The sequence below is a fragment of the Penicillium psychrosexuale genome (genome assembly GCF_028828465.1).
Source record: "Penicillium psychrosexuale strain IBT 29551 chromosome Unknown utg000004l, whole genome shotgun sequence".
Classification (NCBI taxonomy): domain Eukaryota; kingdom Fungi; phylum Ascomycota; class Eurotiomycetes; order Eurotiales; family Aspergillaceae; genus Penicillium; species Penicillium psychrosexuale.
Genome location: NW_026643189.1, coordinates 7,034,401 through 7,058,367, shown reverse-complemented (window position 1 = coordinate 7,058,367; position 23,967 = coordinate 7,034,401). Strand labels below are relative to the sequence as shown.

General features: G+C 48.8%; 10 protein-coding genes across 10 annotated transcripts; 5 read left to right on the top strand and 5 right to left on the bottom strand.

Annotated features, from left to right (window-relative positions):
- Nucleotides 1-129: 129 nt before the first annotated feature.
- On the bottom strand, nt 130-3,231 carry N7518_008521 (uncharacterized protein; the record flags this gene model as incomplete). Its single annotated transcript, XM_057189448.1, has 1 exon — nt 130-3,231. The coding sequence occupies one exon, from the start codon at nt 3,229-3,231 to the stop codon at nt 130-132; it is 3,102 nt and encodes a 1,033-aa protein (XP_057041151.1).
- Nucleotides 3,232-4,750: 1,519 nt separating this feature from the next.
- Nucleotides 4,751-5,998, top strand: N7518_008520 (uncharacterized protein; the record flags this gene model as incomplete). The annotated part of the gene is made up of 1 exon (XM_057189447.1): nt 4,751-5,998. One exon carries the CDS (start codon nt 4,751-4,753, stop codon nt 5,996-5,998), a length of 1,248 nt encoding a protein of 415 aa, XP_057041150.1.
- Nucleotides 5,999-6,654: 656 nt separating this feature from the next.
- Nucleotides 6,655-7,783, top strand: N7518_008519 (60S ribosomal protein eL13; the record flags this gene model as incomplete). The annotated part of the gene is made up of 5 exons (XM_057189446.1): nt 6,655-6,657; nt 6,794-6,827; nt 6,932-6,978; nt 7,112-7,270; nt 7,349-7,783. 5 exons carry the CDS (start codon nt 6,655-6,657, stop codon nt 7,781-7,783), a joined length of 678 nt encoding a protein of 225 aa, XP_057041149.1.
- A 551-nt stretch (nt 7,784-8,334) lies between these two features.
- N7518_008518 (uncharacterized protein) lies at nt 8,335-10,239 on the bottom strand (the record flags this gene model as incomplete). Its single annotated transcript, XM_057189445.1, has 2 exons — nt 8,335-9,277; nt 9,326-10,239. The coding sequence occupies 2 exons, from the start codon at nt 10,237-10,239 to the stop codon at nt 8,335-8,337; spliced, it is 1,857 nt and encodes a 618-aa protein (XP_057041148.1).
- Nucleotides 10,240-10,384: 145 nt separating this feature from the next.
- Nucleotides 10,385-11,197, top strand: N7518_008517 (oxidoreductase-like domain-containing protein; the record flags this gene model as incomplete). Its single annotated transcript, XM_057189444.1, has 1 exon — nt 10,385-11,197. One exon carries the CDS (start codon nt 10,385-10,387, stop codon nt 11,195-11,197), a length of 813 nt encoding a protein of 270 aa, XP_057041147.1.
- Nucleotides 11,198-13,114: 1,917 nt separating this feature from the next.
- On the top strand, nt 13,115-14,823 carry N7518_008516 (cytochrome P450; the record flags this gene model as incomplete). Its single annotated transcript, XM_057189443.1, has 4 exons — nt 13,115-13,204; nt 13,274-14,371; nt 14,444-14,610; nt 14,664-14,823. 4 exons carry the CDS (start codon nt 13,115-13,117, stop codon nt 14,821-14,823), a joined length of 1,515 nt encoding a protein of 504 aa, XP_057041146.1.
- A 598-nt stretch (nt 14,824-15,421) lies between these two features.
- On the top strand, nt 15,422-16,190 carry N7518_008515 (DUF3245 domain-containing protein; the record flags this gene model as incomplete). The annotated part of the gene is made up of 2 exons (XM_057189442.1): nt 15,422-15,603; nt 15,725-16,190. 2 exons carry the CDS (start codon nt 15,422-15,424, stop codon nt 16,188-16,190), a joined length of 648 nt encoding a protein of 215 aa, XP_057041145.1.
- Nucleotides 16,191-17,026: 836 nt separating this feature from the next.
- N7518_008514 (heat shock factor family protein) lies at nt 17,027-18,976 on the bottom strand (the record flags this gene model as incomplete). The annotated part of the gene is made up of 6 exons (XM_057189441.1): nt 17,027-17,832; nt 17,885-17,954; nt 18,009-18,352; nt 18,413-18,480; nt 18,528-18,626; nt 18,687-18,976. The coding sequence occupies 6 exons, from the start codon at nt 18,974-18,976 to the stop codon at nt 17,027-17,029; spliced, it is 1,677 nt and encodes a 558-aa protein (XP_057041144.1).
- Nucleotides 18,977-19,792: 816 nt separating this feature from the next.
- Nucleotides 19,793-21,548, bottom strand: N7518_008513 (F-box domain protein; the record flags this gene model as incomplete). The annotated part of the gene is made up of 4 exons (XM_057189440.1): nt 19,793-20,753; nt 20,813-21,207; nt 21,260-21,425; nt 21,478-21,548. 4 exons carry the CDS (start codon nt 21,546-21,548, stop codon nt 19,793-19,795), a joined length of 1,593 nt encoding a protein of 530 aa, XP_057041143.1.
- A 583-nt stretch (nt 21,549-22,131) lies between these two features.
- Nucleotides 22,132-23,914, bottom strand: N7518_008512 (succinate--CoA ligase (GDP-forming) subunit beta; the record flags this gene model as incomplete). The annotated part of the gene is made up of 8 exons (XM_057189439.1): nt 22,132-22,266; nt 22,336-22,628; nt 22,682-22,728; nt 22,803-23,348; nt 23,409-23,508; nt 23,567-23,639; nt 23,711-23,794; nt 23,861-23,914. 8 exons carry the CDS (start codon nt 23,912-23,914, stop codon nt 22,132-22,134), a joined length of 1,332 nt encoding a protein of 443 aa, XP_057041142.1.
- Nucleotides 23,915-23,967: the final 53 nt, after the last annotated feature.

Below are 23,967 nucleotides of genomic sequence, written 5' to 3'. Positions count from 1 at the left end.
AGCTGATGATGGGATGGTAAAAGCCCGAGAAAAGCATGGATGGCGATATTAAGTATATGTACATAGAAACAAACATGATAATATTATACAAGCCTTTCTAAATCATGATCTCCAACTAGATCTCATGTCTTAGAACTCTTCGGGAGCTTCGTGTTCCTGCTCCCATTCCGGCAGGTCACCAATGGGAATCCGCTCTCTCAAGAATTGCAAAACCGCATCGGTTCCTTTGGCAACTACTTGCCAGCGAGGTACTCGGAATCGATTACCAGCCACCTCAAAACGTCTCAGTGCCGATCCATTGCCCCAATTCTGAGGAGAGCGTCCAGCAGCCAGCAGGCCGATCTTCGGGGGAAGCGAATCAAGGTCATTGTTGCTTAGCTCCAAGACCTGCAACCCTTTTACGGCTTCAAATTCTAGGCTAGTGATCTGGTTGTCAGAGGCCACAAGGGTCTTGAGCTCTGGGTAAGTCTGTCTCAGACGGGGGAGTGGTCCCTTCAAACGATTGTGAGATACATCCAAGAATGTCAAAGATGGGGCTATTAATTTAGACAAGAGAGGCTCCCATGACGTCAAGCTAGCCGCATTCAAAGTCAGCGACTGAAGCTTTGGCAACTCAAGCGGGGAAGACAAGAAGTTAGCGCCACTCAGGGGGTTATGTGAGAGGTCAAGCTCGACCAGGCACTGTGCGAGCATTCCAATTGCGGGGGCTGGGAAACAGCTGAGCTCATTGTGCTGTAGATAGAGGCATCGAATGTCTAGCGACGGAAGCATCTCCAGTTGTTCCACCTTAAGGTCGGTCATTTCGGCATAAGACTTGTCAAGAGTCCCGCCAGATTTAATCTGCCAGCTGCCATCGAGCACGGGATTCTCGGGCGCTAGAGTGAATTGTGTGGCCACTGAGCCCTCATCATCTGTGTCCTGAGGATCAGGCTCACAGCGGCTCCGCAAGTCTCGTTTGATATCGTCGGTGTCCATTCTCAGCAGCCTGCGCTCACGAAGTGGGTTATTGGAAACCCGCAAAGAGGAAAGGTTTTGCATTAATCCAATTCTCTCATCCAAGCGCGTGAGGGCATTTCCTGTGAAATCGGCCTTCTTGAGGCTCTTAAGCTCCTCAAACCCTTGTGGAAGCTCTGTAATTTTGTTTTCTTCGGCTGACAGCGTTAATAGTGACTGCCAGGAAGTCATACACGGAAGATGCGTGATGCGATTGACACCGACCAGGAGAGTATGTAAATTAGGAAGTTCAAGCGCGTCGTTAGCTGAGAAGACCACCACAGCATTATTGGCGATGTTCAGGGACTGCAATTTCTCCAACTTGTTCACTGATGCCGGTATCAAAATGCCTTCCAGCCTGTTCTTCTGCGCATTGATCGTTCTCAGGGGAAGTTTGCTGAGGACCTCGAACGGCAAAGAAGTGAATTTGTTCTCGCTGACATCCAATGTTCTCAGAGAACTTAACCCAACAAGCTCATTTGGGAGCTTAGTGAGAGTATTGCCACGCAGATCCAAAAACTCCAAGTTAGGAAGACGACCAATGACCGCACTTAGTTCCCCTTGCAGTTCATTGTTCGCAAGTTTTAGATCTGTCAGAGACTTTATCTCTGTGATTGTCTCGATATTGGCCATGGTCAAAGAATTATTTGACAGGTTGAGAGTGCGTAAGTTTTGCAGACGTCGGAGACCAATCGGGAGTGATTTGAGTATATTGCCATGGAGGTCCAATGTTTCGAGGCCCCCAAATTGAAGTCCTCGATCATCGCTATCGGGATCAAACTCCTCGGGGTTGATATCAGGGAAGGTGGCATCTGAGATCTGTTCCAGCTCATTGTCCGCGGCATTAAATTTGACAAGATCAACATTTTCGAACCAGTTCGCAGAGTTCTCTGGGTCGTAGTCGTACATCGTCAGCACTTCATTTGGAATCTCTTTTAAACAAAATGCCGCGATGTTCAACTGGCCGGTCGCGCGTGCTGTCTGTACGCGCTTTCGGATCACCAAAGAGTTAGACTCCTTGGGTAGTTGGCTGAAAGGATCATCATCGTCGCCGCCCACCCAGGAATCAATAGGCGCATCGATAGGCGGAGCCTGATAGACTGGCTTTTTTGGGCTTTCCTTTTTTTCTACTGCCGCCATCGCTTTGCGAGCTGCCTTTGCCTTTGCTATAGTTTCACGCAGCGTACTGGACGATTTGGAGACTTTTCTTGCTTCAAGTTCTGCCTCTTGCTCTGGAGACAAGTCATCAGGCATGTTGGAAGAAGCAGACACATATCTGGAAGCCGTCGAGGAAGAGCGTAAGGTCGACACCTGCTCTGTTTTGGGTTTTCTCGTTTTCTTCACTTGCAGTGGTCTTTCTGGAGGACCCATATTTGACTTAGCCGGCTTTGTGGAGGATTTGCTGGATGATGGACGGACAAGCGAGGGTTTTGGTGCATCCGTGTTCCCAATCGGTCTTTCCTTCTTAAGCGGTGAACTGACGTCCGTAAGGATACCGTCTCCCGGTGCAATACCTTGTCTGGGTGACGGGCGCTTCAATCTTGAGGGGCTCACACTGTCCTCCAAGCCGCGGACAGGAGAAAGAGATCCAGCAGTCGACGCAGGAGCCTTCGAGGGAAGACGCAGCTTCGAAACAGGCTGTATATATAGCTCGTTGCTAGGCGGCGCGCAAAATGAGGCCCCCGATGGCGATCTCGAGACATTGGACACATTGGACGGGGCACGAGATCGAGATCGTACCGGGCTGCTACCATTGAAAAAGCTGGACTGTCTTCCCACAGAAGCTGGTGATGGCGGAATTTGCGCTAGCGTTTCAAGTGTACGCTCGGACAAAGATGGGCGTACTCCACGGCGACCGCGTGCTTCTTGGGCCGATCCGATTGAAACAATGTCATCATCCCCAGCAATCGAGCTTGTCTCCTCTGGAACATGTGCATCGTCTTCCCCGCCTTGGGTATGGTCTTGCTTGAGAGCCGGGGTAGGATCGACCTGCGGCTTGGGAGGTGACAAATGGTACGAGGACGTTTTTTTCACGAGTGTATTGTAAGATGGTCTTCGCAATCTTTTTTCGTCCAGGCCAGGATCCGCTCGTAGTCTGTCTCGGGAAGGTGAGGGTTTGATCGATTTTGATGCGGTTGTCGTGGGTAAAGGCAATCTTGAAGCAAGTCGCGGAATACCACTTGCAGGACGTGGTATACCACTCGCAGGGCGTGTTGATGCTTTAGACTGTCCTTCCATATTGGCGTTCTAGCTATTGATGTTGGTCCTTGGTCAGGGAGAGAGTCGCACGTTTAGAAATTCGGACGCTCGTGCCCGATGATAAGAAGCGGGACAAAGAATGTGGAGGGCGGGGAAAAGTCGCAGTAGCAGTTTCAGTCCTATCAAAATCGTTGTCTTGGACGCAAAATAATAAAGAACTAGAGGTTTAGAAATCTTTCGGACGAAGCGGATTGTTTACATTTCTAAGGTCTCACAATCCCGCGATCGTCGCCTCAGGCATCGACCGATTTAGTCCCGATCCATGAAATAGTTGGTACCAAGCAGATATAAAACAAATATGGCATCATTCTAAGTCATTCATTGCTACAAATATATCTGGATCTATTCTTCAAGTATGAAATACCATGGATCCATTGCAATTTGGCGGTTATTTTACCCGTGGCCTATGCTGTCGGATATATATCAAAGAGCTATGTCACCTACAAACAAATAGTTATCCAGCGCAACTTCATGAGTAAACAATTATATTTTGGGTATAATGCTCTTCCGATACTCAATATTCATTTGGTAGCATATATTAGTAGAGACTACAAAGACCAGATCCTTACTTTTGCCACTGAAGAGCTGGTACCAACTGCTAAGAGATGCCCTTGCGTATTATCTATAGAAGCCTTGTCTGATTTCTCTGACATAATATGGTGCTTTTCTCTAACTACGGAGTAGGTAATTGATTGTTATATAACTACCGGCAATCTCAGGTTTCATAGGTTCGAAGAGTTGTAATACTTAGGTTGTTTTATCTTCTAATGTTATGCAAGAACCCGAAATTTCTCCCAGAGCATCTAAAGCCTCCAACAGACAAAGCATCAAGATCAAAACATCTCCATGATATCATATATACATATACCCCGTACAGATCTTGATGCTTATCGGTTGCCTACCCAACCCCCAGCGCTTGCCCGGTCGCGGGTGTTTACTTGCCCTGAGCGTCCCGTGATCGCCAATCTAACCTAAATAGGCTTAGCCGAACTGTATACTCACCTCTGATTGGCTTATATTCTTAGATAATTGATCGGGGCTGGGAGATGGACTAACCCAAAGCGGGTACCTTGAGACTCTCCCGTTCCCAGCCTCCCAGCCCCTCCCAATAACGCTGGAGTTAACCTCTTCCCCTTAAGGTCTCACTCAACTCCATTATTCTCCCTTCTTTCATCCTTCTTCAAGTTCTCCGAGTCATTGTCTTCTTAGCTCGAAATTGAAATTCCCCTTGCTCCACCCCCAGATCCTCCATCTTCTGTTGGTTCCTGAGGCAACATACCTGGTCTGAGCATCTGTGTGATCGACCGAACCCAAGTCCTGACTGATAGTTATCTGTCTTCGGTATGTAGATAATTCCTTTGTTCGTCCATGATCTGTTCTACGATAAAGATGCTGATAAGAAATTAGTGTGAGGACCCGTTTCCCCACGGCTAAACCCTCGTGGTCTTATCGAAGTGATATACTATTGTATCAGCTCACTTATAACCACACGTCCACCATGTCTCAAAATGTCAACTCCCAAAGTTCCCTGGGTGCACCTGCGGAGATCGTGCCCTCGACTCCAGTCCACCGGGTCACTTTGTCCCCATCGCCAGAGCTCAGCGTCATGGCTAAGCGCCCATCGTCCCAGTCGGATAAGAAGTTCCTCTCACCTCCGCCATTGTCGTCATCCGATATGACCCCTCCGCCCTCATCTCAGATCCCAGGGGCCCCGCTTCGTTCTCGCTCACACTCGCGCTCCTTGAGCCCTTTGTTGGTGAAGCCCACTGATCTGGATAAGTCGTTGTGCGATGCCTACGGGGCCTCTGAGAACCTGCCCACCATGGAGGATATCGACAACGCCAGCGAAACACAACTGCGCACTATTGCCAAGGAACTTTTAACCGTAGCCCGAGAGTCGCGCATGTCTGCGCTGCACTTCAAACTGCAGAACAGCTTGGTCTCTTTCGCAAGCAATGAAGCTGTCAAGCGTGCCGAGGTGGAGCATCAGCTCGCCAAGCGCGAAGTCGAAATTATTCAGAGCGCCGAGTACCGCAGTCGCTCGCACCCCGCAGATCCCATTACGCCCAACCAGTCCCAGTCTGCCTTAAACTTTGATTATCTTTCGGCTGTTCAACGCTCGCAGGAATTAGAAGAACTCAATACCGTTCTAGACCGAAGACTTCGAAAGGCGAAGCGTGCCATTGATGAAGCTACCAGTCGGTCTATGGACCTCGAGGAGCAGAACCTCATGCTGAAGCGCCGCATTGGTGACAATCGCAAGCACTTTTCTCAGATCTTCAACTACGGCAGCATGTCACCGGGCACTCAGAATGATATACACAATCTCTGTCATGGTGAACACGCAGATGGTCTCGCCGCTCTTCTCTATGCCGATAAACTCACCAACCAGACGCACGCTTATGGTACTCACTCTGCAACCTCCGTCCCCGTCACCCCGAACCACTCGAAGAACCAGTGCATCACTCCAGCTGGGCACCCAAGAGAGGATCACTATGATAGCGACAGCACCGTATCCCTTTCAGCCTCCGAGGCTGCAGAGGAAGCTCGGACCTCCCCGCAGCACATGCGCTCCACTGTCCCCAAGAGCAGCACACTGCTCCAGACAAAGTTGTTTGGACAGGTACAGAAACCTGGTGTGGATCGATCTCGCCCTGGCAAGCGCAAGGCAGGCAGTGACGCGAACGTTGCTGCCACGAAGAAGTCCAGGACTACGAATGGTATTGGCCTGGGCATCAATGCTTGAGTCCATATCCCGTGGCTACTTGAAGAACTCGTGCCACTGACTTTGATATGATTCATGACCTAGCGTTGCTTTGCTTGTTACGATTATGGGAACCTCACGAATGATGAAGACATGCCAAACATGGTGTTTTCAAATAGCGAACTGTTTTTTTTTTGGGAGGGGGGATTTTGGGTGGCCATGCGACAGTGATCCATGGCCCTTCACATGTGGCGTTATTCGATTGTCTTTTCGGTATGGGAATTATGGCCGAGTGTTTGTTTCGCGCCAATTGGACTACGCAGGCTTAGGGTAGCTATAGATGGGAATTTGGGGATATAAATTTGGGATGGTACAACCATTGTACAATAGGTATAGAGTCTTCAGAAACCGAAAACGAATTACAATATTGAAACAATATAACTACTGAAGTTCAAGCATGATCTCTTGAATGATTCCATGCTTGATATTGTCGCAGACAAACATAGAAATAAAAAATAAAAAATAAAAAATAGCTCTGGCAGATTACCGAATTCGGCTTGGTTAGGGCTCGCTAAGCGAGGCGGTGTGCCAGTCAGCGGGCGGCCACACGAAAAATGGGAACTTCATTTTCTGCCGTGAAGAGGATTTGACCAGCAACCCTCGACGACCACCACCCGGCTCGATCCCCATCCGTCACCATGGTGCGTTCCCTATCCCTGCTTGAGAGATACAATGAAGGATTCGACTTGTGCGATTGAGAGAAATCGATGGATTGAAATACGCCTCGAAAAGAACGAAAGAAATGGTTGACTGACCGATTGTGTGTGGAATATATAGGCGATCAAGCACAACAACCAGATTCAGAAGAACCGTGAGTGGCCCGTCGCTTTTGCAACTCTATGTGTCGCTTCAAACGGACAGAGACTTGGGGAGACCAGACGTTGAAGGAACAGTGATTAACGAGTTCTTGAATAGACTTCCACAAGGACTGGCAGCGTCGTGTCCGTGTGCACTTCGACCAGGTACGACTATCCAACATCCCTCCCCCCGACCAGAGAATTCTCTTATTCCGAACGATATCGCAAGCGACTTGGAATCGAGGAAATTTTTCTCTTTGCAGGATATGAATTTGGCCGACTAACATGAATCGCACAGCCCGGCCGGAAGCACCGTCGTCGTGAGGCCCGCATCGCTAAGGCGGCTGCTGTTGCTCCCCGTCCGGTTGACAAGCTGCGTCCCGTTGTCCGATGCCCCACCATCAAGTACAACCGCCGTGTCCGTGCCGGTCGTGGTTTCACCCTCGCTGAGCTGAAGGTAAATTGAGCTGTGTCGAAAGTGGAGGTGTTACGGAGAAACAACTTGCTGACTCAGGTTTCTTTTTGCGCTTTATAGGAAGCTGGTATCCCCAAGAAGCTTGCTCCCACCGTCGGTATCTCCGTTGACCACCGCCGCACCAACTACTCCAAGGAGTCTCTGGTTGCCAATGTCGCCCGTCTCCAGGACTACAAGGCTCGCCTGATCCTCTTCCCCCGCAAGAGCGGTCAGTTCAAGAAGCTCGACTCCTCCGCTGAGGACGTCAAGGCCGTCAAGGCCACCGTCGCTGAGGGCAAGCGTGACGGCATCGCCACCCGTGTTGAGGCCACCTTCCCCATCACCAACCCCACCGCTGCTGAGGCCGTTACCGAGGTCAAGCGCGACTCGCTTCCCAAGGGCGAGGAGGCTGCCTACCGTCGTCTCCGTGACGCCCGCGCTGAGGCCCGCTACAAGGGTATGCGCGAGAAGCGTGCCAAGACCAAGGCTGATGATGAGGCCAATGCCAAGAAATAAATGTGTTAATTCCCTCCTCGTGCTGATGATGATGATCGGGTCGGTTTTCGAATCGGGGATTAGTGTACTGTGGCATGGCGTTGCGCCTCTTCCTTGATTCCCTCTCTCCCTCCCCAACTTTACTCCTTTTTGTCTCTAAAAGAAAGAACTCGGAAGATCTCTCGAAATTCAAAACTGCCCAATTCTCTCAATCTCGGCTTTGTGCCTGTACATCTCATAATTTTGTGGCTGTCTAGGCGTTGTATCTTGAGCTTCCGGCGAGGAGAACATTGAAACCTTGTAGTTGATTTCACTATATACTGTGTAGCTTCGCTATCGATTTAAGTTTCTTAGATGCCTATTCGGATGGGAATTATAGCGTCAATCAATTACTGCATCTATGAACGTGCCGCAATACAGTCAGTGACTGATTACATAGCTAATCCAGCTCGTTTATAAGACAGAAAAGTCATTGTCTCATACTTTAGAGGAACACGTGAGCTCTGCTCGGGTATCTTGAGATCACTCCAACACCTGACGCTGACAATCGCACCGGAATACCAAAAAAAAAATCAAACACCACCGAACAAAGCACCAAGAGCACCTTCAGTCGCCCTTACCACCGCATCAACATGTATACCACCCTCGATACCTCGCGTGACCAAAGCGCCATCCTCACGTAGCAACGCATGAAAAAGCTTCTTGGTCTCCTGATCGATTTTCTTATCTACCCCGGGGATCGACACGCTAATCTCAGGCCGCAGCTGAGGCTCACCGGTCCATTCATCCAACACCAAAGTATTTGACAAAAGCACTCGGAGGCTGGAGTCAGGGGATTTAGGGCTGATGACCATCGCACTCCGGTCTAAATGCGGGATCAGTCGTCGCAGTTCAGAAAGTCTGATAAAGCCGTTCTTGCTTTCCGAGGCAGTATCCTTTCTGCCCTGAGAGACCCGAGGGCCATACTCATGGTCAATGTGTGCCCACAAACGAGCGCGAGTAATTGCAGATTCCCAGTAACGGTTTATTCCCCAGCATAGAGTTGCCACGTCAAGTTTCAAAAGAGGGTTCTCTAAGCGGGTATTGATCCATCGACGGAGAGCTTCGGGCACTTTTCTTTTCTTGCTGTCACTGCCAGCAGGTACTGACAGAGAAATCAAAGACTGGGTCTCGAGGTTCGTCTCATAGACAACAGTCACATTATATAGACTTGCTGGGAACGGAGATGGAGGAGAAAAGGTCAGTGTGTGTGTTTCGAACAGCTCCTCCCTACGTGATGACCGAGTTGTACGGGTTTTGAGGGTCAAGGGCGCGAAGGCTGTTAGGTATGGCAGTGATTGAGAGGCTTCTTGCAGGGCAAATGGATTCGTCGGCAGCGATGATAATTTCCGTTTTGGACGAGGGATATTGGCGGAGAACGGGAGTAAAGTGGCGAGGAGGGATGATACCGATTTAGGGGCTGTTTTTGGTACTGGGAGACTTGTACGATTCGCCTCTTCAGATGTGAGTAAAGACCTAGAGATTGTCAGCAGTATCCAAGCCGAGGTTGCTTGTGGAACCCACAGAAATTCGTCGAGTCCTCTCGTGTCGCCCTCCGAGTCAGGATTAGACTCGATTTTGTGTGCCCATTGTTCCAGTTTTTCAACTTCGCTTCTCAGCCGTCGCAGATCCGCAGCGCTCTTCTCGCGCGAATTGCGTTTCTCGCGAACAGCTGCTGAAACTTCACCCGGGTCTGAAGCTGTCTCCAGGTCCTCCAGCGGAGGAGATTGGAAGTTCACTGCCTTAAGTGGGCTTTCGTACAAAGCATTGGTAGTTATTCGTTTCGCTCGTTTCTCCTGTCGCCTACTGGGGCTGCTACTCAACATTCCCCTGGGTCGATCCGGGGCCTTTTCTAGACCTAATTGTGTGGGTGTGGGGGGAAGATCGGGTTCGAGAATATCTTCATCCATGAAACCAGAGTCCGGATCCATATCCATATATGCTTCTCTTGTGGCGCTGCCCAATTCCAATGCCAATTGACGCTCGGGGGTATTTGATTCGGGATTCTTTGGCTGTGGCATTGGGGATCCGAATACTAAATCTCCTGGGAAGATCCTCCTTGAAATCCTGCGCGGGGGTTTTGAGAACGCTTGAACGCCACTTGAGCGCCTGTTGGGGGAACTTTCGGGCGCTTCAGAGCCTCGAGGTCGAGTGAGGGGACTTGCGGAGGCATTGAGCGAGAGTCGGAGTGCTTTGCGATCGCGTAATCCAAATTTTCGAGGATCTTGTTGCCCACTGTCTTTGCTTGCTGGTCGTCGGACAGGAGATCTGCTAATTGCGCGCTCTAATAAATCGGGATGTGATCGTGCAAGACTGGCCCTCGTTGGAGACTGGAAGGAGGGCCGTCTCGACCGATGGGCTTCATTTTGAGGAAGCTCTGGCGCTACAGAAATGCCTGTAGTCTCGTTGGTTTTTCGCTTTTTTGCTAAGGAATCCATTGCCGCGTGGGGTGTTCGTCTAGCCCGGCGCGCAGATGATGACCTCAGAAAGATAAACAATCGTGAATTGTTTGCAGTGTTTGCATTATGACCTAATTTCCCTTCGTCAATGCACGAACATTCTTGTCTTTCTCCAACTCACACTATGGAGTGTCTCTTGACGGGTACAAGACACTGGCTGCGGAGCTCCGTGTCTCAAATCCGCTCTTTCCCTGTTGGAACGGATTTTTCATTCGCTTCATATCGACAATATGTGCTGGTTCCGACTCCCCGGCGCATGAACGGACACAGCCAATCCGACCAACCCAATACTCCAGCTTCCCTGGAGGAAACTGCAGAGCCTCCTCAGGCCCACCCTCTGTCAGGATACTATTCATTGATATTGAAATCGAGCTCACCATACGCTGGTGGTGCACCGACATCACGCCCGACGCCCACTCGGCCCGAGGCCAAACCGACGCCGGCATCTACTGTCGCACCGCAATCGCCCCAAGAAAGAATGGCGATCGTGTTTGGCAGCCCTCTCACCGGTCCAGGCCGAACCTCGCGCTACAATCCTGGTGAAGCTCCTCCAGAGTCAATGTGGAAAACTATAAACGGAGTCCCCATTCCTCCCCAACCCGAGGAACCGGACAACTGCTGCATGAGTGGCTGTGTTCACTGTGTCTGGGATGACTTCCGGGATGAGATGGAAGACTGGGCATCCAGGATCACAATGGCCAAAGCTAAAGGTGGGCCTGAGAAAGGAACACGGGACATGCGCTGGGCACCTCGAGCGGAAGTCCGCGCAGCCAGTGGAAGCATGGATGATGATGGCGGTGGCAGCGAAACAAACTGGGCACTGCCGTCCGAACACGATGACCTGTTTGCCAGTATCCCTGTTGGTATTCGGGAGTTCATGAAAACCGAGAAAAGGTTGCGGGTGAAACGTCAACATGAGGGTATAGCTACAGTGTGAGCCCTTGCGGCTGATTTTGGTTGCTTCTCGGTTTTTTATACCCCGTGTCATACTACATTGGAACAAAATGGGGATCTGTGTCTAGATCAGACATAGTATAAGGTATAGAGATAGACTGTACATAAATGATGCCATAACGTTTTTATACCTTGTTGAAGAGATTATTCAGGCTATTATAGTATGGACATTGACATAATTAGTGTAATCTTTAAACGACCTTAAGGATCATTAGTATTTTGATAGTTCGAAAAGGAAAAACTTGAATTGCCCGTGAGACGTTTCACGAAGCAAATTTCGGTATCATTAACAGCAATACCTACAGCATTCATTATTGATGGAGAGTGTGACGCCGGAAATACCGCACAGGTTCCTCGAATTATCTTGGAGAATGCGATTGATGCTTCTACCAGGGTGTCTTGTAGGGTTCTGTGTTCAGTAAAATGTCATCACGACAAGTAGCTCACGAAAGACTCGGATCATACTACTTTTTGCGTTCTGCGCCTGTACACTGCTCCTTCTCATAATGGAAATATCATGTATTGCTGTAAACAGGCTTTGCTGAGAATGTTGGAAAGTGGACCCTCCAGCTTAGAGCAATTCTCCCACATCATACTTAAATGATAGTCAGTTATTACTTGATATGAAATCATAGTCAGCCAAAACAGGAGGATGGCATTATCTTGGATTCGTGAGTCAAAATCCAACTAAAATCACAGAAAATGAAGTTGCTAAGGACTTGATTCAAAACACAGTCTTGAATGAGGCCATTATATTCTTGTGGTTATTCAATTCGTAAGCTAATCTTGGAATTCCTGCAGGCCTTTCTCACTGCCTTTTAAGTACTTCCACACCAAACGACATGTACAACAATGCATACACACATATTTGTAATTATCATGATAGTAATAAGATTCTTGGTCTAGGTTAGCTCAGCTTGCTCAGAATAAACTTGACCATTTGAGAAGATCTCCAATTAATATACCCTATTGTTCAATATGGACATCGCAGTCTGCGACTCTTCGGATTGCCCAGTAAACACGGTCTTTATGCTGCATTTCCTGTGCAGAATTATATTTACTCTCGGCATAAAAAAGATACATACATGGATTGCTAGTACAATTATAAATCTTTTTATGTCATGCCCATACAAAGGATACGAAATTCATAAAAATATAGCTCTTGTATACATATGCAAACGGACTTTGTGTATTTTGGTATCAATATTGATAAGTATTAAGCATACTACTTTGAGGTGCTATACAATCTCTATATGTGGTGTTTTTTAAAGGTGCTTCTCGCACTTCGATACTAATTTCAAGGTTGCTCAGAATATATTAGTGATAGAACGACCTAACTGCGCTTAAATTACATATTAGTCTTTTTTATGGGCTGAGTGAAATGGATGTCACGGATTTTGTACCCTTTGTATGGGCATTACATCAGGATTTATTCTTGGGCCGCGACCAACCCAGGGAAGGTTTTCATGTGCTTGGTTACATTAGCTTGGAACACTAGCTTCTCCAATGACGGCGTGTCTATTATAGAATACTTCAACGTTTGATCCTTATTCAAAATGTCTGGACTGTGTGTTGGAAGCATCTAGGTGAAGACTCAGTCCTAAGGGATGGGTGGGAAGAGATTCTCGGATTCAAGGGACAACAAGTCTCTCCTAATATGTATTTAGATTGAAACCAAGCTGGGCCATGTACATATTCCCAGGCCTCTTGTTGGACTAGAATCGTGCCATGCAGAGTGCGGGGTCTCAGTTCATAGATCATCATAATGCAGAGATTTTGTGCATTATGTTTTTATGTCACACATGTGAGAGTGACAAGGAGGAAAGGAGGAGTATAAGTACTCTCGAAATGTCGTGGATGTTGTGAATATTCCCGAATCTTATGCTTGACAGCCCTAATCATGGCGGTTATTCCTGGTCTTTCGGCACTTTTGAACATGCAAGACTTCTCAAGTATAGCTCTCGCTTTGCTGAAGCTAAGCCTGACGTTGGTAAGTATACACTGGTCTTCCAGGTTGTTTCGATGGAATTCGGCTAACTAAGGGCTTACTTCTAAATAGATCCCACTTTACCTCATCGGTCTCCTGGCCTATAATGTCTACTTCCACCCTTTGTCCAAATATCCTGGACCTAAATCTATGGCAGCTACACGTCTGCCTTATATCCGCATGATCCTAGGTGGCCGGTTCCCACAAAAGATGAAAGCATTGCATCAACAGTACGGCGATGTAGTTCGCATTGCCCCCGATGAACTTTCTTTCATAGACGGCGCGGCCTGGAAGTCAATCTATGGCACACGTGTTGGCCATGGGCAGAAGTCTAAAGATGATCGATTCTATGCACCAACCGCTGGGGAAGCTCCCAGTATCATCGTCTCCAATGACGCCGACCATTCCCGCTTTCGACGTCTGTTGTCCCACGCATTCTCCGATAGCTCACTGCGCGGCCAGGAACCTATAATTAAAGTCTATGTTGATCTTTTGATGCAGCGCTTGCATGAGAATATCGAGAGTGGCACAAAGACCGTGGACATGGTGGCCTGGTACAACTTCACAACCTTTGATATTATTGGAGACCTGGCTTTTGGCGAGCCTTTCGACTGTCTCAAGAATTCGGATTACCACCAATGGGTATCCATTATCTTCAGTTCGCTCAAGTATGGTGCCTACGCAAATGTGTCTCGGCGCTTCCCGGGATCGAAATACATCCTCCCATACATCACTCCTAAGTATGTTCTCTCCCACAGGAACACACACCTAGCCTTGACCGAGGAAAGAGTCCAGAGTCGCATAGCCAAGTCTAATGAGAGACCTGATTTCTTTGGCAACATTTTGAGGTATCGAAATACCGAGAAAGGATTCAGCATCCCAGAAATGATCACTAATGGCAGTACGTTGATCATCGCCGGCTCCGAGACCACTGCAACTGTGCTCTCTGGGGTGACGTATCTGCTGCTGAGAAATCCACGCGTTCTGGCAAAGCTTCAAGATGAGATCAGATCAACATTTACAAAAGAAGAAGACATCACCTTGGAATCCTGCAATAAACTAGAGTATTGTGTGGCCGTCCTCACTGAGACTCTTCGAGTGTATCCACCCGTTGCAGTTGGATTACCTCGTATTGTTGATGCCCAGGGTGATATGATTGCTGGAAACTGGGTTCCAGGGGGGTAAGTACAAAGCTTGCTTGAAAAGCCATACAGCATACAGCACCTCTTACACCTTTTATAGACCGTTGTTTCCGTCTCCCATCTCGCTGCCAGTCACTCACCTACCAACTTTACCGATGCAGAGCAGTTTATCCCAGAGCGGCATTTGGACAACCCTCGTTTTGCGAATGACAGTAAAACTGCAATGCAACCGTTCAGTTTCGGTCCTAGGAACTGCATTGGACGCAAGTAAGTTTTTAGTGTCTCTATTGTATTCGCTCTTTGCTCATATATATGTCTAGTCTGGCATATGTCGAAATGCGTATCATTCTTGCTCGCATGGTCTTCAACTTCGATATGGAATTGGACCAGCCTGAAAAGGACTGGGCGGATCAAGAATGTTATGTGCTATGGAACAAGCCAAAGCTGATGATTAAACTAAAGCCGAGAGTTTATTCCTAATGAAGCTGATAGCATCGAGGCTACAGCTTTATCGGGGCAATATGCATGAAGGACCCGTGTTGAATACTGATATCAGATTGGATTTCTGAGGGAAACACACAAGAAGAGGAGGGCTTGTCTTGTATAGGCTCGAACCTCCCGTTATAGTACTGAGATTGAACAAGCAATCAAATTGCCATGGCAAGTTATATTAGCGAAAGAGTGCCCGAAATATTGCATCCACTAGATATATTGGTGCCTAAGGTGTATAAATTTCTCAATTGCACAAGTAGATTTCATACTCGTTGATGTTGTTTCTGTCATATATGCTCATGATATAATGTCCTTCCCATTATGTTCGAATATTCAAGAAAGTCGACATATAGATAAGATAAACTTATGTGACTGCAAGTCCCTCTGTGCTGATGTATATTAATCAAAACCGAAACGTCTCTCATAATCCCAATTTGTTCAACATAGCCACATATATGCAGGTCAGTTTATAGATCATGCTCACCGCCACCGCTATATCGGCAGAAAAAAAGTCATCGCAGATCCCAACCACAAAAGACCGATTTGAATCCGCCAATAACCCGACATTGAGCGCAAAGAAACCAATATGTCGCTCTCTAAAAGCGAGTCCGATGTGATCCTTAACCGGGCCAACATCGCCCTATCGCGCAGTCAACGGCTCGTAGCCTCATGGCTACCGCAACAGACACCAGAAGAGCTAGCAAACCCCAAGACCGACGAAGAGCTCCAACGAGAAGAAGATGAAATCTTCACTGCAGTGCCAGAGACGTGAGTGCTACTGTGCTACTCCGGCCCTCCACCTACAATCTAGGCATATACCTTATCACCATTCTCCAATTCCACCAAATATACCCTACAATTCACGAAACTAACCACAACGAACTCACAGCCTCGGCGTCGGAGCCCCCCTCCCACAAAAAGCAGCAGACGGAAGCTGGAATCGCACAGAGCTGGACTCAAATGACAAACTACGCAAACAACTCCTCGGCAAGAACTACGATCGCGTTATGAAGGCCGCCGCCGAGCAGAAGGCGGCGACTGCTGCTTCTACGGCCGCGGCTGCGTCTGCTTCGGCTAGTGTGTCGAACGCCGAGGCGGAGGACGAGTATGATGAAGAGGACGGTCGCTCGGCTATGCTTGCTAGGCAGAAGAATAAGAGGAAAGGTGGGGCTGGAGCAGGTCGTGGTGTGCATCCTGCGGCTGCGGCTGCGGCTGCTGAGGCCAGAGATAAAGGTGGCGAGGAGGGTGAGGGTGAGGTTGTGCCTGCTCCTGCGCGCTCGAAGGGGAGGAAGAAGGCTACGAGTTATCTTGATGAGCTCTTGGCTGAGCGTGCGAAGAAGAGGAAGAAGAGGTGAAGATTTGCGGTTGATCGGTTCGATTCTATGTTACCACGCACACGAGCTTTGCGCGAGCTCTAACTGGCTCTGGGTCCTCTTTGATGGATTAGGCTTTGATCTTGGTCGCTTTGGATGCGCCAGACACGGCGATTGGGCCGTCGATTCAGGGGCTTGGGGTTGAACCCATGCCGCCACAGCCGGATTGCCTGCTGAGGCCTCACTCTGCCAGCGGCAGAGACTACAGCGCAGTGTCCCTTGGCTAGACACGACCAAGGAAGACTGCATACATACTCGGCTGAGTGCCATGCTGTGCCACGTGCCAGTCCAACAAAATAGCAAGACCAAACAGTGCAGAAAAAAAACATCATTCTAATTGATATAATCAAACTGCAAATATAAAATACAATTCAATTCCAGTCTCTTGCTCTAGGTGCCACAAGATTCAAATGTTTTTTTTGCTCCGCCCAACCCAAGGGTATATATGATATGCTGTGTGTGAACGAAGTATGGAGACCCGGAGAGCCGTAGGCCGTTGGGCTAAGGGCCGGGATTGGCGTGCCTTCGCCAGAATTAAATATCCAAAAATAGAAAAGATGAAAGGTGGAGAAGAAATGGGGGAAATGGGACATCTACAGGCGGAATTAAAAAAATGAGGTCAGAGCTGAGGACATTCTCCAGATGCCTGGAAATGGGTGCCCTTTGCTCTGGTGAATAATACATATGCAGATCAAAAGAGCAGGGGAAGAAGAGGGGAGTGACATGGCTTGTCGGTGGTATAGGGACTTGATTGGAGAAGAATGTAGTGCCAGCTTTAGTGAATGGTGGACGCTGGGAATCTTCCAAAAATGTAGGATTCATTCCAACCGCTTCCGCTTACGGTCCTCTGACATCGCCTGCTGGTCCTCGTCGGGTCTTTCGGCAGTATCTGCAGGATTGAGCAATGAATGCACATTGCTCGCCATGCTCGAGCGACGGGTTGCGGGCAAGGAAGAGCCGTGAGGGAATCTTGAACCACCAAGTGTCCAGCCGTTATCGACGCCGAGCATGGACGGTGAAGGTTCGGCAGTTGGTGGAGTGGCATGGCGGGATTGTTCTCGAAGGCGGCGGGGGGCGCCCATTTCGTATTGGGCGAGGACATCACGGACTTGCTGGTCACTAGAGACCGGGGTTCGGTGCCCTGGTGATGAAGGCCAAGGGCCGTTTGGGGGGTTGCCAGGGGGGTAGGGTGAGCCAGCCGAGGGGGACCAGCCGTGCTGTCGGATATCCGCAGACGTGTGACGGCGGGTCAAATTTGGTCCTGGGGACGTTGATACGGAGAGAGGATGAGGCATCGGTTGCTGTGCGGGCGGCGCAACAGGAGGTTGTAGGCGAGCGTATGCTGAGGCAGAATTGGCGCCGCCAATCGAGCCGTAGCGGCGAGGGGATACTGAGAGATGGGGAGGGACGGGCGGTCGGATCATGTTGGTGTGTCTAGGTGTATGGTCCATCATGGACTGTCGACGGGCATCGTCCTGGGGCATTTGGCGCGGGGACAAAGGTGGACCGGCTTCAGTCATGTTGGCGAAGTACTGTTGCCGCGGAGGCATGAGGGTCTCGTGGGGGGTTTCCATGGCGCGCATGATTTCGATATGTTTCTCAACTTCTCTTTGCATGCTCGAGACTGGCGGGTGTCAGTGGGTGTCACCATGAGGGAAGCGGCAATATTGACATACCATCGCGATGTAGAGGGCTTTCCCTATCGGGCACAACAGCTTGAAGAAACCGTGAAATAGAATGCGTCCACTAAAATCAGGTTAGCACTAATAGACCCTGCAATAACATAGACGGCGGACATACCTGGTAGCACTTTGTCAGGCTTTCGGTCATAGCATGACATCTCGAGTTCAGTGTGATATTGCCTTCTTCGGCCCGAGCCATACGATTACGCAGGTCGTAGAAGGTTTGCTCGATATTTAGAAATCTAGCTTCGGTCGCATCATGTACGGGTTCAGCGGGAGTTCCGGGCTGCGAAGCAGGAGCCTTGTGGCCAGGGAATGAATCGCGGTGGATCAAAGCGTGTCTCGAAGCACGGCGCTTGATCTCTCGTAGACCAACTAGATCGCCTCTTTTGAAGTTCCCATTGCCATGTTTAAATTCCCAGAGCGCAGAATCCGGGGACCCGGTGTGAAATACGTCGCTCACTAGCAGAGTCAAAAATGGTCAGAAATCGCCCAGTCAAAGCTCGCATGCGAAACACCCACCTTTGTGAAACCCATACATATTCAGCTGCCGAACGAACGAGGAGATATTGGTATGCTTGAAGTATGATCTGCGAGGGTCAGAGACGAGTTCATTGGCAGAGAGGATAGCACGCACGCTAAGACTTTGGAGAATTCCGACGTTGGCGACATGACGAAGCTATCATTTGTACCGGACCAAGAGATGAGATGCTGGATGCTGGGGTCTTCTAGCATACTGTTTCCCAAAAAGGTAAGCCGATGAAGACAAAAGACTCAGGAAGACCAAAAAGCATACTTGTAGAGCTTGTGAATGAAAGCAGTCTGAACGACTTTTGGCTGCTGAGCTGCGGCCGCAGCGCCGATAGCCGCATTTGGAGCAGTCAAAAGATTGTTTCCAGCTTCAGCGCCATTGGTGATTCCGGTCATTCGGTCGTCAGAGCCATGCGCGCCCGTGGGCGGAGGGGTGATATCCATCGAATGCTGACCAGACGACGAAAGTACAGGTATGTTTCGTGTCCTGCCGGGGGCGTCTGATACCCCGGCAAATGAAATCCTAGTAGAAGGGGGGTCGGCAAGACGACTCATGTCGGAGGGGTGTGGGTATATATAGCACAAGATCGATGGTGGATGCGACGGGATCGTGAGGGGTGGAATTCGGACGCGATGGACCGTTTATGCTCGTGCCGAACGAACGTGGGAGATCAACCAATAATCAACACTTCTGTCATCGCGCAGAAATTGGGTTGTTTTCAACAAAAATACTGAGGGAAAAAAAAAGAAAGTCTCGAAGTTGTCTAGAAGGTTGAGAAAAAGGCTCTGCGGGGAAGGGGGCCGGAAATGCGTTGACAGTCCGGTCTGCAGAAAATATGAGGAAGTTATGAGTTTAAACAGGGATGAAGGAAAAGAAAGAGACTAATTGGATATATTAGCATATTATCTGGGAAAAAGGGGTGACAGGGCTATTACTTTAATTGTCTAACCTCTACTCCATATCTTTTATAGCCCTATTGGCCTGGATTCTACCTAATTCTCACTAATATAACACGGTATACGGAGTATATCAAAGGACAAAGAGGCTTTGAGGCATTTAACTGGGATTCGGTGATTATAAAGGGTTCATGTCTGACTACAGCTAGACTGGCTAGACATACTCCGTAGTTCTACCTGCATAGTGCTCCGTACTATTGTACTATTATTATATCTCAAATTACCCCCTAATAATGATACACTTTTCTTTGTACAATCTGCCTTTTTTTTTAGACTCACATGCATATAAGGCCCTGGTCTAATCATCATCGGGGTATCTACATATTTATTCATACAGTATTGCTTAACAAAGAGCTTGTATTGACTGCAATCATCCGCTAGCGCCCAGGTGGATTTGACAGGGGTTATAGCTGACTAGTTGGTATAGTCATTTCTTGTTTCTTGTACGTCTAGTAAATCGCGAAATTCAACCTTCATGTTAGGGATGCCAGAGGGGATCCATGCGTCATCAAAACACCAGATCCAGATTTTGTCATCCACAAGGAATAGAGCAAAGTCTCCATCCCCCCAAATCGCGGTGGGTGCCTGGTTATCTGCAAAAGGTATTCTGCGAAAGGATAAGGATGAATACGCTTCAGCATCGCGGGCATGCCACAGCTCTGGAAATTCACAGCCAATTTTCAAATCCCCTAACATCATGTCTAAACAATAAATCAACCCCAGGCCCCGGGCTGAATAGTCTAGATTAGTGTAAGAATAATTGAATTCCAGCTCTTGAACATATTCGCAGCGGAAATGCACAGTAATCCGATCATCTGCCTCGAGTGAAAGCGAAAGCGAACCATATTCATTCTCCTGTTGTAGAAAATTAGGATAACGATCCATATAGGCTTCGGTCATATCGTAATCCAGCAAAGTAGAGCTTTGACCAGGGTGCGGGCACACTCTCCATGGTGGCCAGCTATCTTCTGGTTTGCATCGAAACATCCACAGTTCGTCTTGTCTGAAAGGAAGCTCTCGATATTGCTCCCACATGCAGATAAACTTATTATCATGGACAGAGAACTTCTGAGTCTGCAAATGATGCTCTTCCCAATACAAGTGGCCATCTGCCCATGCTTGAGTATTGTCGCCATTTTTTCTGCGGACGCAAACAACGGAGAATCCATCTTCCTCCGGATGTACTGACAACAAAAGAATGAACGGCCCGATTTTGATGGAACGGGCGATTCCAGAGTCAAAGCAGAAGTGGACCACGGAATCCGAGTAGCCCAGCATGACCTTGGATCCGATGGAGATGTAATGACCAAATTTCAGCGAAGGAATGCGGAATGACTTGTACTGTTCTTCGGACATGCTCCAGACATGACAATACCTATCGTGTCCAGTCAGAGGTGCATTCAGCAAAGTGAAATTCCTGTTCTGGCTACATACCCCCGAACAGAAATTGCTGAGACTAAGGTGTCCGAGACCTGGACATAAATAAATCTCTCTCGATTCGCTGTTGTGAGGATTCTGTTCTTGCCGGTTGATAGGTTCACCATGAATATAGTAGTTTGATCTGTGGATTTTTCAATCCACGCACATACTCCATTAAAACAGCTTAGGGCCTCTCTCTCCATGACGTTCGCTACATTGCAACACAAGTTATTAGGAATTGTGGCCACAACAGCAGGAATTCCCTTTTCCGCGCGAATTCTTTTTTTTACCAGCGCGCCAAAACCGATAGGGGTAGAATCGGACTTGATGATGTTTTCTCCCATGTGGCGTCTGATTGCAGTGGTGAGGACGATGGTTGAAGAGAGCAATTCACGCCATCGTTTGGAGACCTTTGTAATGTCAACATGTTGGTCACGAGTATCCGAACAGATGCTGACATACTCTTTGAAGGATAACAAGATCGGCTAGGTCCAAGTACTCTACCAACATAGCCACCAGTTCAATAGGCAGTTTGTCTAGCAAATCAAGTTGGAATGTCACCGGCTCGAGTCGACTTTTCACCTCTCGTATTTCATATGAATCTAGGTTATCAAGAATCTCATTGAGCCTATTTGTATCAGCAGTCAGATCCGACTCTGGGCTTTGGACGTGGGACATACACTGCTCGGCGGCTTGAGCTGTCGCGGAGAGCAATAAAGCCCTCGAGAATGGAATGGGTGGGTGAGGCCATGTTAGATCGAGGCGAACAAAATATTGAGAGAAAGGAAGAAGCTTTCAAAGGAATATTGTTGGATGGGATGGGATGGAAGGGGGGGGACGGTTTGAGGTGAGGTTTAAGTAAGGTGGTGGGCGACCCGTGGACTTCAGTACGGGAGGCTCTCGCAGCCTTTTTCTTTTTTTATCCCCTATCATGGAAGCATTATAGAATGTTATCATTCCCCACGTAGCTTCTGTCAAGCCTTCAAAGAAGCTCGAAGAATATATGGCCGAGTCCAGGTCATTCCCACTCGGACAAGCAGCCATCCACCCTGCATATATGAACTTTATAGAAAGGGATACTTTACACTAAACAATGAGAGTTCAATATATCATCTCTCACATATCCCGATTAGGAACTGATCTAGGTCATAGAAATACTCAAGAATACAGTGACAACAAGAAAATAAATGACACAGGAACAGGCGCAAAAGCATACAAAGATCACTCTAAGATGTCACTGCGGTGGTTCGGCTCGGTTCGCTAGCCCCAGGAAAAAGGCAAATGAAAATGCTCCCTACCCTCTCTATCATTATAAACAAAAGGTTAAACGCCCTTTAGATGCCGAGGGTGAACTCAACACCGACGTCGATCTCACGGGCCATCTTGACGACCTTGGAGAACTGGACGGATTTCTCAGCGGCGTTCTGGAGGTCCTCGATGGAGAAGATCTTAAGGCCGGACTCGTTGATCTAGAAAGCAGGGGCTGTGGTTAGTTGACTCCATAGCGAAGAAAGGGAAAATGGGGACTGTCATCATACCAGCTCGTGGGCCTTCTCCATGTTGGTACCTTGCAGACGGGCGATGATGGGGGTGGTAATGTTCATCTCCTGCACGACGTTGATCAAACCCTGGGCGATGGCGTCGCAGCGAACGATACCACCGAAGATGTTAACGAAGACGGCAGACACTTTGGGGTCACTGGTGATCAGCTCGAAGGCGCTCTTAATGGCAGCGGGGGTGGCACCACCGCCGACATCGAGGAAGTTAGCAGGGGTACCGCCGTTAAGCTTGATGATATCCATGGTGGCCATAGCGAGACCGGCACCGTTAACTAGAAGCGAGAATTAGCGTTGTGATATTTTGACGTATCAACAGGATCCTTACCAAGGCAGCCGATATCACCATCGAGCTTGATGAAGTTAAGACCGTGCCTGGAAAAAGATGAAAGTCAGTCAATGTTGTTTCGCGCCGTTTTTTTTTGTTATAATTCGGTAAGGCAACGTACTCAGCGGCCTTGACCTCATCGGCATCCTCCTGGGAAACATCGCGCCACGAGAAAACCTCCTTCTGACGGAACTCGGCATTGTCGTCGAATCCAAGCTTGGCATCCATGGCCAAAACCTGGTGATCGGAAGTCTCAGACAGAGGGTTGATCTCGAGCTGGGTAACATCGCGTTCCATGAAGCACTTGTAGAGGTTCTGGATAGTGTTCTTTGCATCCTCGATGCACTGCTCGGAGAAACCAAGATCGGTGGCGATGGTGCGAGCGATCTCGTCAGTCACACCGACGTGGATATCAATGGGGGTGCTTGTGATGGCCTCGGGGCTCTCCTTGGCGACAGCTTCGATATCCATACCACCCTGGGAGGATGAGACGATGACGGGGCCACGAGTGGTACGGTCAAGGAGGACAGCAACGTAGAATTCACGGCGGGCGAACTTGCGCTCGCAAATGTAGACCGAGTTACAGATACGGCCGCCAGCGCCAGTCTGCTTGGTAACGAGCTTGTGACCGATCATTTGGCCAGCAAACATCTTGGCCTCGGTGGGACTGTAAAGATATTTATCAGCTTCATTGTTGACAACCCGTTCTTAGATTTGTTCAACTCACGAGTAGATCACACGGACACCACCCTTGAGACCATTGTCGAATTGGCCCTTACCACGGCCACCGGCGAGAACCTGGGCCTTGATAACAAGATCACCACCACCTGGATTGTAATTTTCAGCGAGCGCGTTCAACGGGGGAAAGTGGTATATTATTCTTACCGATAGACTTGGCAATAGCCTCGGCCTCTTCGGGAGTGTTGGCGACCTCACCCCTGGGGACACCGACACCGTACTAGATTGTTGATCAGTGATCCTGGGTTCCTTTTCTTAGGCGACCAAAGTGTGAAACGCAGGTGGACGTACAGTCTTGAGGAGTCTTGCGGAACGATACTCGTGGATGGAAAGGTTTCGCTTCTGCAAAGCGATTCTGCTCTGAATGGAGGGTTGCTATTGTTCAACAAAGTCAGCTTAATTAACACATCAAACGAGCACCCGATTTCAGATATAACTCACTGTCGCAGCCTTGAAAGCCGCCGCAACGGGTCTACCGCGAGCAAGCTTAAACATGATGAATTATGAGAGGGAAAATGTGGAAGGGCGGAGATATAAAGCCCGTTTAG